We start from the raw sequence: 13,398 nt of genomic DNA on the forward strand, positions 1-13,398 counted from the left end.
TTGCCAAAAACATTTGATCTTCATCTTGTTTATCAACGTATTTGTGATATTTTGATGTATGAAATTAATCAGCATGGGAATGATGTTGATGTTTATACTACATAGAAACAGAAAATATGAATATATGACATGTAATATAAGACTAATTATTCAAATACTTGACTTCTCAATAGTTTGTTCAGTCTGCACTCAATAAAAAGAGTTATTCTGGGACCAAAGAAATAAGTCTCATATTATTTCTTCTTGGTGTTTATATTAAAAAAAAAACCCACATTCCTCTCAGATGTCTTTTTTAATAGATATTGAAGCTGCTTTAGTGACTGGCTCATTTCACAAATGGCACTTTCTGCAAAGAAATAACCAAATAAAGTTATTACCTTGAAGCTGGCAAACAAAAAATGTTTTAACACCTGGTTTTAAAGGTACAAGACATGAATCTTTCACTTATTCTTACTAACATAAGATGATTTCAGCAGCTCCTTACATAAAACACACTGAGCTCACACAGCCTGAACCCTCTGCATTATGACTGCATCTACACTGATCTAAACACACAAGACTGGACAAAGTGTTTTGACGAACGCAAACCAGACACTCTGTCTTCCTTATTTCACATGTGTCAGATCAGTTCAGCGCAGAGGGAAGTCGGTGCTGGGGGAAATCCCTACAGGCCAGTGGTAACGTGCCCCACGGAGGAAGTGTGTTTGCTTATTCCACTGTGTCTGTCATTTTCAGTCTCTTTGGTGCTGGCTCCTCAGCTCTTTGCGAGCCTGCAGGTTTGGAGCGGTCCGCGGCAACTGTTGTCCCTGAAAGGAGGTAGCCCCCACCCCCGCTCATCAGCAGCACGGGATGCGTCCTGTTAGGCAAAACCTGAAGACACAGCACAGAGATACAGTCATGAGACATTAATGTAACACCAACACCACTTTGGGGTCATGAGGGCAAAAGAGTTTTTATCCAGATGAAGCAGGCAGGGTTTTCTCTACTGGAAAATTATTTGTGTGCTGGACTTTGGTTGAAAAAAAAAAAAAAAAAGAGCAAAAATATGCTGACAAAGATACTATGATGAGAAAAGATATGAGCCACAACAGAAAACTTTTTTCCTGAAAATAACAGAACTAGCTTCATTTGTCATTGCAAAATACCATTGTACAGTAAAACGAAATTTGGTTTTATGTTCTGTAAGGTACTCAAGTAAAATACACGCATCAGTCACACTGGTCTACAAGTAAAATGGTTCCAGAATAAAAGGAGTGAAATTTTACCATGTGTGAGTCACTGATAAAGAAAAATTAAGTCATAAATGCTGGTTGGATACAGTTTCCAAGATACAGTCTTGGGTCAAAATATGAAATTCGAGAATTAGCGAGAGAATGGGTTTAACTCAAAGCAAATATTTGTATCAGAGCCACCACATCTACTTCAAAACACTGTCTGCACATTACAATACATTCACTTTACAGGTTCTATCTGGTGGAACATTTATAAATCTATTGTATAAATGTACATAAATCAATATACGTGTGTAATAATTTATCAAATACCTTGAAAACATCAGCAAACCAGCACTTTTGTCACTTGTTTTCCAGTTAATCTTATTAATATCTGTAACATTTAGTACATTTAATCTCTGAAGCAGATAATTTCTAAAAAAAAAAAATTGTAGACCAGTGTTATAAGAAAGTCAAAAATTAAAAAAATACAAGTATAAAACCATTCATTCATCTTCTGTACGCCCTTTATCCTCACTAGGGTCGCAGGGGGTGCTGGAGCCAATCCCAGCTACCTATAGGCAAAGGTGGGGTTCACCCTGGACGACTCACCAGTTCATCACAGGGGTGACATACAAAGATGAACAACCAATCACTCTCACATTCACACCTACAGGCAATTTTAGGGTGACCAATTAACCAATCGGTGTATGTCTTTGGATGGTGGGAGGAAGCCAGAGTACTTGGAGAGAACCCACGCAAACATGGGGAGAACATGCAAACTACACAGAAAGATCCCTGGTTGGAATCGAACCCAGGACCGTCTCGCTATGAGGCAACAGTGCTATACACTGCACCCAGAGTAAAAACAGTCAAGTAAAAAAAAGAAAAAAAAGTGGGGATCATGTACTATCAACAAAATTGGAAATGATGGAAACTGTGTTGCATCGTAGGGCAGCCTAGTGAGTTATTTCAAAGCCACTTGCAGTGATACTTTAGACTCTATCAGCACCAAAAGTGCTTGGTTAGTCCGCTTCAATCTGCAGTTTGTGTGACGTCTTTTGCTGCCAGTGACAGAATAAAATTGCACCTGCACAGGACTGTTTTTACTGCTGAAAATAGGAGTTATTTTTGGACATTTTGGTGCATTCTTTGTGAATGAGCAGATTTATTTGGCATTTCTTCTAAACACTTTCATGTGTCCAGAATAATGAAAGGAAAAACAAATCCCTGCACCACAGCCTCAGTTTATGTAATACTGGACCATTTCCATTAATAGCAGATCAACCGGCTCTACCATAGACCAGTAATTATCACCTGAGTGTAATAAATGTGTATAAATGATGCTGCAAAACATCCAACATCTGTGAGAAAGAGAGAGATCTTAGACAGTGTACTATATTATAAAATGTTTACACCAACAACAAACTGTGAAGTCATTTAGAGTAATTCAGAAAAAATTACTGTTTATATGCACATCAGTATCCCGGTTATTGTGGGCTTTTTAAAAAAATTTGTCCTGCGTGTTAGTGCATGTAAACATCATAGCATGATTTCAGAAACACAGATAAGACCATATCCTTGTTTTGAGAAACCCTTTGAGACTCTGAAAGTAACCAGCATACTGGTGCAGGTAGACATCTACTCTTGTTTCTGACAATTGCAGATTATTGTGCAGTCGAAAAATGATGTAACAGAAATGCAAACATGGTGTCAGCAATGAAAGCATCTCGCTTCAGGAGCGACGAAGAGACAGAGGTTTGTCTTTCAAATGAAATGGGGAAAAAAAAGCACCAGAACACTGATTGTTTCAAGTCTGCAGTAAATAACCAAGTGCATGAAACTGTAACAACACAAACTGAGCAACAAGTCTGATCGCAGTGGAAAACAAACTGAAACATTACAATGTGGATTAACATTAAAACCAGTCACGACAACCATCTGCCATCAGTCACAGCTGCGCGTCTTCATCTTCCTCCTCATCCTACGTGGTGACAGTGACAGAATACCAGCTGAAGGACATGTTGACCTGTTGAACCCACCTCCCATTGCTGACAGTAGATAAATACCAGTGAGACAAATCCACGTGATGCTGTCATTTAATGGTGCCAAGTCAGGTATATACCCTACTGGGCTCCTTCTGTACAGCTACAGTAACTTTAAATGAAATGAAATGTCAGATTAAAGTGCACATGTTATGTTGTAAACATCATAGGATACTAGCATTTATTACATAAACATATGAGCATCCAGATTCCTCTCTGTTCCATGTAAAAGCCATATGATCAAAACCGGGATAAGCCTCGTTATAACTGGGATACTTGTGTGCATGAATACACAATAACTGGTTTCATCCACTCAAAGGAGATGCTTTATATCTTTTATATCATTAGAAATGAGAAATATCTTTTGATGCTGGGTCTGTTGTTTGCAGAAAACAGCATTATTCTCTATTTTTCTTCCATATAGCAAATAATTGACAGCTGACAATTAAAAGGGTTGGCAGCTGTTGCCCTCAATATATAAAGAGACACAAGTTACAGCATTAGGCACATGGCTGTGGATAAATAATTAAAAGAATTACCTGATAGTGTCTGAGCCAGGTGTCTGTGAGTCTGAGGCTGACTGTACCTCCTTGTTCCTTGAGTTTCGTGTAACACTCAATAAGAGGCTGCAGAGATGAGATGAAGCGTTAAGAGAAGGACTGCAGAGCCCACATCCACATGAGTATAATCTTTTTAGCAACACAAGCACACTGCAGGTAATAACCGAGGGGAACGTGATAGGTGGTGCGAGTCCCTGCTGGTGACAGGGATGGCCACTTCTGTACTGTAATAAGGACATTTCCCAATGGAGCCTTAAGCAATAAAAGCCAGTGTGGGGTGACAGCTAATGAGAAATCCTTCTTAGATTAGTAATTATACTCATTCAGCAAGGCATCAATAGTATAGTTATGGTTGGTGTAAAACACAATGTTACCTCTTTGTATTGGGAGTACACTACAAAAGGCCTGGAGGGGGCGAGGAACTTGATCAGGCCCATTAGGACTGGACACGGCTGAAAACGACTGGCGATAACCAACCTGCACGTGAGATACAAACAGATGATCAAGCAAACCTGTCAGACATGAAATACACAGTAAACGGTACACTTTATTTTTATTAGAAATGCCCTGTAGGCAATATTGTGATTTAGTTTATCAATGCAGTGTGAGTTATGACTGTAAAGCTTACAGATTTAGCACCAATTGTCATTAATTTCATGTTTTATGAAGCTGGATGAGAGTGAGTAAAAGGGGGTGATATAGGGAAGACTGGGAAATTGTGTTCTGTACTGTTCTTTATGATATAGCTGCTACCATGGAGAGGAAAGTCAATAAATATCTCTGGCTCGGGTGATGCAGGACTTCATCCATCAATCAGAAAATGGCTATAAAGCAAGTTCTTCATTTTATGTGACAGGAAACTGCAAAGCAATCACTTTGTTCACCTTGTAAGGGCAGAAGCTGCTTATCATTGTGTGTGAACGCAGATGAAGGCAGGTGATTTAGCCTGACTTTTATGTATATACATAACGGTAATGGCTAGAGAGAATACTTTAATTAATCATTCATCAAATTTTAATTGCTGTTGTTCACAATTCGGAGCCAATATCACAGAGGTGGTGGAGAAAAGAAGGAGGCTGGTGCTGAGGGGAGCAGAAAGGGGAGCACAGACTAATGCTGACACCCACCCGTCGGCGTTTCTGCCTTCCAGCAGCACAGTGGCGGCGGCCAGCTTCTTCCGCTTCTCGTCCAGCTTCATCTTTTTTTCCTGAGCCTAAAAAAAAAAAAAACATATATAGAGTGGAGCCCCCAGCCTTTATTTACTTCCAAAGTGCAGAGATATGAACAGTAATACAATACTGAAACAGAAATCGAAGAACAGCAAACTTTTTATACAAGGGTGGATTCTATCGTGAGGCTGATAGGTTTCAGGTTGTGGCTGTAAAAGGGTTCACAGAAGCCAAAATGAGACAGTCGCACAATAAAGATGTTCTCTGTGCTTGAACTTTTAACCTCAAATGAAAAACAACACTAACCAGTTTGCCCAGACTCAATTTTAGTATTTCCTTCTGTGCAATTGTCAAAAAAGTGGGACTTTCTATCTGGTGGAAATTAGCCTGTTTATCTTACTACAACCTTACTCTTGTTAAATTATGTAAAAATCAGGTTTACACAGAGCAGGGGTAATACAGTTCATGAAAAATGAGGGCATTTTCACACCTGAAAATTCAAGCCAAGGCTCAGGTTTTTGAACACAGGATGTAGTCATTTTTCTTAGTTTCACTTTCACACTGTAGTTTTAGTAGCAAACTCATACATCATGTCATCACTGTCACTGTGTATCTGACATCTGCACATTGTTAAATTAAAAATCTTCCATTAGAGAGGATAACATGTGCACATACCAGTTCAAAAGTTCAAATGATCCAAATCATGTCTTCATACTGTACATGTACTGAACTATGGCTCAGTTTCATCTGAACTGAGACTGCTCTTTTTGGTTGAGCTGAAGCCCAGAAGAGGACAGACATATGTAAAAGTTGGTTTCAATCAAATGGTAAATTCAAAAAGTCCAGACAGTGCCCTTAAACCAAAGCAAGTGCAAAAAACAACCTTAAAAAAACAACATAACGTGCTGTGCATTTTAAATACCCCTCAGTCAAATATAGTGTAAGATTCTGTTGAAAGTCACTGCCCTACACTGTGAAAATCAAAATCTTACCAAGTGTATTTTTCTCATTTCTAGTCAAAATATCTCATCACACGTAAAATAAGACATAATCACCTAAAGATTTACTTTTCAGTGAGATATAAGAACTTATTTTTAGACATTAGACAATTGACTGAAGCAAAAAAATCTGCCAATGGAACAAGTGAAAATTATCTTGGTAAGATTTCTTGAAATAAGATTTTCAAGATCTATTGTCCTAAAATAAGTTCTTATATCTCACTGAAAAGTTACTCTTCAGGTGATTATGTCTTATTTTAAGTGTGATGAGATATTTTGACTAGAAATGAGAAAAATACACTTGGTAAGATTTAGATTTTTTCCCGTGTATAATTTAGATTAGATCGTCTTTGTGCAAAACTTATTACATTCATATTTATATTTGAAAGTACTCAAAAATTTTAACCGCACAAGGCCATTTGACCTTGAAAAAGTAGGTCATGGTCACCTATTTTCAATAGGCTTCCGCTTCATGCTAAGATGCATCCACAGCATAAATTTGGTGCAGATATCTCAATGCATTCTTCAGATAATGAGATTATGTCATTGAATGGACAGCTGGACAGACAGACGGATGGACAGACGACAAAACGATTACAATACCCCTTCGGCCAGAAGTTGGCTGAGGGGTAACAAAAACTATTCAATGCTTTGTTATTTCATGCAGATGCAGAGTCAGTGTGTGTGGACGTACTTTGGCTTCTTTACGTTTCTCCCTCTCTATTTTCTCCTGGTCCGGTCCGGCAGCCTCACCACTGTTGGTCTCCATGCTCTGTTGCTCTGGACTGTCTTGCTGTTCGGCCTCAGGCTGAATTTGCTCCTCCTCTGCAGTGCTGTTGGTTTGCTTTTCATCTGTAATGTTGGAGGGATAGTGTGTGTCAGAACAGCAAAGAACATTTACACAGAGAATTTGCAATTGTGAATTGAAAATCTACTTAATCTTTTTAGTGATTAACCAAATAAGACAGAGGATCATATACAAATCCTTGTGCTGCTGTAAATATTTGGTTTTGTTTGGGTTTAGCATTACTATATAACTACTCTGAGTCATCTATTAACAAGTATAGAAGCATCTTGGACAGTTTTCCAAAGGTCCTACCAGCACTAGGGTCTTTGGCAGTGGTGTCCAGGGTGCCTGCCAGCAGAGCATTGACATGGCAGATGGGAAACTCATGCAGCATATCGTGAAAATGTGAAGGAAAGCCAAAGCTCTCCACACCCGCCCGGACTGGGCCGCCTCCTGGGTACATTTGGATCACTGAGCCATAGCCTGGATGAGGCGGAAAAGAGAGATAATTATACAAAGGTCAGAGGGAAAGCCTTCAATGGGGAAGCTCACAATTAAAATCTGTCATCTGAAATCTGTGAAAAAGCTTGAATACTTTCTAAAACATCTTTAAAAAAAAAATCAAGTTCAGAAGATTAACGTACCCCCCATTCTCTCCATCACAGACCCCAGTACGAGCCCTGCGCAAGTTTCGAACACCAAAACTTTGCTGCCGGCGTGAATGTTTGCCAGTGTCAACATCTGTGCGAGTGTGTCGTACCGCAGGTGGCTGCATCAGACAGAAACACACATTAAACATTTATCTGTTCTGGTTTAATTAAACAACATTCACAAACATTCTAAAAAAAAAACAAAAACAAAAAAATAAATAAAATAAACAACCCACATGCTGACTCACCAGATCTTTCCTGGTTCTCTGCCATGGTACATCATAGCCAGGATGCGACAGGACGGTTTTAGAATTGTCACACTGTTTTCATACCTGTAAAACCAAAATGGGATCAACTGGTGATACTCATAACAGCATTACAAGTCTGAAACAGATCTTGAAATGTATCATATCAAGTGACTCACTTCTTCTTTTTCTTCTTGATGTACTTGTCCTGTGCATATTCAGTTTTATCTCTGAATGTTGAGCTGTTCTCTATAAGCTGCTTGATGATCTCCTGTGAAATACATACACATATGCAGAGGTTTGGGGCAATAACTACAATAACTACAACAGTACAATCCATCCACTAATCATTCTACAAAAGAAAGCAGTAAGGATCATTCACAAGGCAGGTTATACAGATCACACAAATGCATTATTTTTAGAGTCAAAGTTACTAAAACTCAAAGACATCATAGAACTACAAACAACACAAATCATATTCAAAGCCAAAAATAATCTACTACCAGGAAACATACAGAAATTATTCACTGAAAGGGAAGGGAGTTATAATTTAAGGGATAGATTTCATTTCAAAATTCAGAAGGGTGCGCACTACTAGGAAAAGTTTTAGCATATCTGTATGTGGTGTTAAAGTCTGGAATAGATTGAGGGAGGAGCACAAGGAATGTTCAAACATAAGATAATTCAAAAACACTTATAAGAACATGTTTTTCACAAGATATAGGGAAGAGGGTTATTAATTGTCACCATATGTTCACTGTTGTTTATGTATATATTTCCTTCCTTGAGTTAGTTATTATTTGTTTATTTATTAGCTAGCACAACTAAGAAAGGCATTGGTAAAAGACTATATGTATATTTGTATGTGTGTATATGTATAAACGTATATATGTGTATATGGACGAATGAGTGTGTGTGTATATGTGTTTGCGTGTGTGTGAATAGATATATAAATATAGAAGAGTAATGTAAAAGGAAGAGGGACATATATTATTAATAATATTGTAGGGAGAGGGGGTGGGATTAAATAAATTATACTTCTTCCCACACCTTTTCAGGCATGTAAATGGAATTATTGTGCTTTTCTTCTGACTAAGATTGTTATGATTCTTGATATTTGTATTATAATGTATATTTTGCAAGTGCATATATGTTAAATTTCATTGCATGTTCGGAATAAATCACTAGATCAAATCAAATATTTGTAAAGGTCTCAAACTTAATCTTTACATAGATAATATATGGAACACGAACAAGTCTCTGCCCTGTTATATTATATGTTTTAGTACATGGGGTAGGTACACGAGTCTTATTCTAGCCTCATGAAGAGTTCAAACCCAACAATGTACGAGCCATCTCTCATACTTTGATGGAACTATGGGACCAGGCTCCAGGCCCATTCATTCTAAGATGAATAATAAAAAATGCTAAATACTGCTAATGCTAAAAGTTCATATCGTCTTGTGCATTTAGACTGTGATAATGCCAAAAGCAAATGTTGGGAATAAATTTCGAATAGTTATTATTTTGTCTCTTTGAAGAAATCATCTTCATCCATCATCAACTGGATGATGTTTTGCATTTTCTTACACTGTACAAATGATGAGAAAAAGACAGGAGGCAGAGTTGGAGGTAGCAGAGGTTAAGATGCTGAGGTTCTCTTTGGAAATGACCAGGATGGATCAGATTAGGAATGATTACACCAGACAAACAGCACATGTTAGGTGTTTTGGAGCAAAAGTCAGAGGCCAGACTGAGATGGTTTGGACATGTACAGAGAAGGGATAGTGAATATATTGGTAGAAGGATTTTGAGGTTCAGAACTGCCAGGAAGGAGGTCTAGAGGAAGCCCAAGACCATAGAGGACCCAAGACCATATTTATGAATGTAGTGAAAGAGGACATGAAGGTACAGTAGTTGGTGTAAGAGAAGAGGATGCAGCGAATAGGCTTAAATGGAGGAAGATGATTCGCTACGGCAACCCCTGAAGGGAACAACCGAGAGGAAAAGAAGACGCTGTACAAATGATATGTGGAAATTTGAAAATGACAAAACAAGCAAAAGTGAAAGAGAATACAGTGATTCTTGGTAGAAGACCGATTCTCATCAGCTAAAATAAAACAAGGATTTGTGTCTCAGAGAAGGACTTCAGTCACTTGGACACAGTTTGGACATAAAGTCTGACACAGATGAGAAAACTAGACACAAATTCTTTTCGTTTTCAAACTAAATCTCTAATTCAAAGAGAGGTTTCTTAATCTATAGTATTTTCATATTAATATTTTATTACATGCATGAGGACATCTTACATTAACTGACAATAGTGCTATGTGTAGAAAATAAAATTAAATAAGATCCTTTTGACAAAAAAACAAAATTTAACACATATTTTCCCATCCAAATATGTAATAGCAAGATAACTGATGTACCTGCCCCTTCAGACCTTGCTCTTTGAGCGTCTCAATGTCATCTCTGGTCAGTTTCTGGGACTTTCCATCATCTACAATGTTTCTGTTGTCTGTTCCTGCCTCCTTAGCATCTGTAAAAAAAAAAAAAAAAAAAAAACACAATGTGATCAGTTACAGCACACGTGTCAAACATGCGGCCCGGGGGCCAAATCTGGCCCACCACAGTGTCCAATCTGGCCAATGGGATGAATTTATGAAATGCAAAAATTTCCCTGAAGATATTAACAATCAATGGTGTCAAAATCATTTTATTTCAGGTTCCACATACAGACACATACAGTCCAATTAGATTTGAAGTGGGTCAGAACCAGTAAAATATTATCATAATAACCTAGAAATAATGACAACCCCAAATTTTCTCTGTTTTTTTGGTGTAAAAAGTTAAATTACATTACCAAACTATACGTTTACAAAAAATGTGAATAACCTGAACAAATATGAACAAACAGAAATGTCTTAAGAAAAGTAAATGCAATTTTACCAATATTCTGCCTGTTACTAAATGTTTTGTACAATTGTAACTCACATGTGTAAATGATAAACCGATAAACCGAGGCAGAATATTGTTAAAATTGCACTTGTTTTTCTTATGACAATTCCAGTTGTTCATGTTATTCAGATTTTTAAGGAAACTTTGTTGACATAAACCTGATCATAATATAATCTTACTTTTTTCACTGTTATTATTTTACTGGAGATCAAAATGGGCTGAATGTGGCCCCTGAACTAACATGAGTTTGACACCTTTGAGTTAAAGTGAAAAGAAAATATCAGATACTGACACACTCCTGCACACAGTATGATTGGAGGTATTAGACATGTAACTCACCACTGGAGCTCTCTAGGTTCTTGGGCTTCTGTGGCTGTAAAATCCCACCAGAGACAATCTCAAAGGTGGAACTGTAAAGCTGTCCCACTGCATTATCCAGGAAGAACCACTGCTTCTCAAATACCACCTTCCTGTGAGTTCAGACAAGATTACCATCAGACACTGCATTAAAGAATACTTAGATTTAATAGTCAGATACAAGGCTAACACTATATATAGGTTATTTGGGAGGTATTTCATATGTCTAACACACTTCCCTACACACAGGGGTGCGGTTTAGGTAGTCAAATGTGTGTATTTAACGCATTACTTACTTTCTGGATTGAATTTGTACAGCTTTGTAGATATCTCCTCTTTTCAACACAACGTAGTCACCTTCTTTAATTCTGTACTGACAGTCTTCGTCCCCGTTGTCCGCCATAATAAGGCAGAAAAACAGCTAAAAAATAAGCACAGAGGTAACCTGTATCCTTCAGGGAAATACACAGAGTTGTAGCTGACAAGGCACAATTCAGAAAGGCACTATATCGCCCTGAAATGACATCAAAATACGCGAAATTGCTATTCCCACGTGTTAGCTTGCATTTCCCTAGCTTCTCAGGATGACGAGACGATCCCAGATACACAGAGGCATCGCTTCATCGTAGTCGCCTGTGATTGGCTGAATGGACCTCGATGAGTTGAATGTAGCCAATAGGAACGAAGTGCGATGTTCCGTATGAAATCGATTTCAGTGTATTCGATTAACGCGGAGGACTTGATCAAATGAGACAGCCGAAGGGAGGGGGCGCTAAACACGTGTAATTCAGCAGTACAGGGATAAAGACAGGCAATACTATTAATACTCTTCATCGAAATATCTTAACGCGTCTGTTTGATCATATCATGAGATGTATACGCATACGCATTATTTTACTTATTCAATTAACAATCAGTGCGAAATAATAATAATAATAATAATAATAATAATAATAATAATTTGCGAAAATAAGTTTAAAAATGCTATTTATCTGTTCATTTTGACATTCTGAATAAGCATCATAGACCTCGAAAATGAGACAAGATTATATTAAAAATAAATGAATGACAAAAATTAACAAAAATAAATAGCAAAATTAACACAATAAAATAAATGAAATTAACAAAATGAGGCCTAATCGAAAAATGAAATGACAATAAACAATACACACAAACACAACAGCTTTTAGGAAAATTAATCAAATAATAATAATAATAATAATAATAATAATAATGATAGCTTTATTTATATAGCACCTTTTAAAAACAAAGTTTACAAAGTGCTTTTGACAGACAAGTAAAGGGCACAACAGCAGGATACAAGATGTAAGTAAAAACACTAAAACAGAAGCAACACAATAGGAGAGATGTGTACAACAATGCAGAAACATGACACTTCGAATAAATGAAATGAATCGGAATAAAGAGGGCAGGGATAACGTAACATGATGCTGTCAAATCAATGCAAAAATAAAGGGGTGAGATAAAACAATTAACCCAATTAACCCTTTTATGCATGAATTATGAGAACCTTAATCAAGATTTTTTTTTTCCTGAGTGTTTTTATTCCTCTTTAGGCATTAAAAAAACAATGCGATTGGTTTTTTATTTATTTATTTATTTTTTTTATGAAGCTATTTTTTGTGGAGTTGCAAACATGTCCATTCAGCTGGACACCATGTGTTTAATTTTTGAAGCAAAGAAACATGTATTTACTGATACACTGTGTGAAAACTATGAAATAAAAGCATTTTAATGCTACTAATCTGATGTTTTCTCACATTTTAACATATTCTAATGCTTGTTATAACTCACTTTATGGAGATAATATGCCAAAAAAAAAAGAAAAACTTTTTGTTGTTAATTACAGTCTAATAACAATAACAAGGAACTGATTTACACTCAAACAAGTTAGATCAGGTTTATCAAGAACAGCAAAGTTACAGTAATGCTGTCAATTGCAGTGTATGGGATGATGCATAAGTGTTCAATGTGTTGGCTGATATGAAACTAAAACAAAATCCATGAATATACAAGAGAATAGCTGTAGAATAGCTGTCCACTGTAGTGACCACTATGCATGAAAGGGTTAAAACAATTATTTATTTATTTATTTATTTATTTTTATCTCAGTCTTAACAGGACAAATAATAATCTGTAACATATTACGTTTCAAAAGAAACCATCGCTGCTCCTAATATTTATTGCTCCTAATATTTATATGATAGCAGTGGGTGGAAATGTGCACAAATTCATATTTTCTTAGACTTTTTCTGATAATTTCACTTTAAATATGAAATAAACTGGATTTTATTCTGCTTAATCCTACCTATGCAGGGTACGTATTGGTCGTTGATAAAAAGCAGTTAATGTTTTCAGGGTATTTTTAAACGTATGACAGTTGCAGCATACTGCAAA

The 13,398-nt window shown here is 36.8% G+C and overlaps 1 protein-coding gene across 1 annotated transcript; it reads right to left on the minus strand.

Annotated features, from left to right (window-relative positions):
• Window positions 1-277: 277 nt before the first annotated feature.
• trmt6 (tRNA methyltransferase 6 non-catalytic subunit) lies at window positions 278-11,566 on the minus strand. The gene is made up of 12 exons (XM_030128467.1): window positions 11,277-11,566; window positions 10,963-11,093; window positions 10,095-10,204; window positions 7,845-7,936; window positions 7,669-7,752; window positions 7,415-7,539; window positions 7,083-7,253; window positions 6,678-6,835; window positions 4,944-5,029; window positions 4,191-4,293; window positions 3,796-3,882; window positions 278-870 (listed from the first exon to the last, which is right to left on the minus strand). The coding sequence occupies exons 1-12, from the start codon at window positions 11,381-11,383 to the stop codon at window positions 709-711; spliced, it is 1,416 nt and encodes a 471-aa protein (XP_029984327.1). The 5' UTR covers window positions 11,384-11,566; the 3' UTR covers window positions 278-708.
• Between the last annotated feature and the right edge of the window lie 1,832 nt (window positions 11,567-13,398).

Source organism: Sphaeramia orbicularis, chromosome 24 (genome assembly GCF_902148855.1).
Source record: "Sphaeramia orbicularis chromosome 24, fSphaOr1.1, whole genome shotgun sequence".
In the NCBI taxonomy this organism is placed as follows: Eukaryota; Metazoa; Chordata; class Actinopteri; order Kurtiformes; family Apogonidae; genus Sphaeramia; species Sphaeramia orbicularis.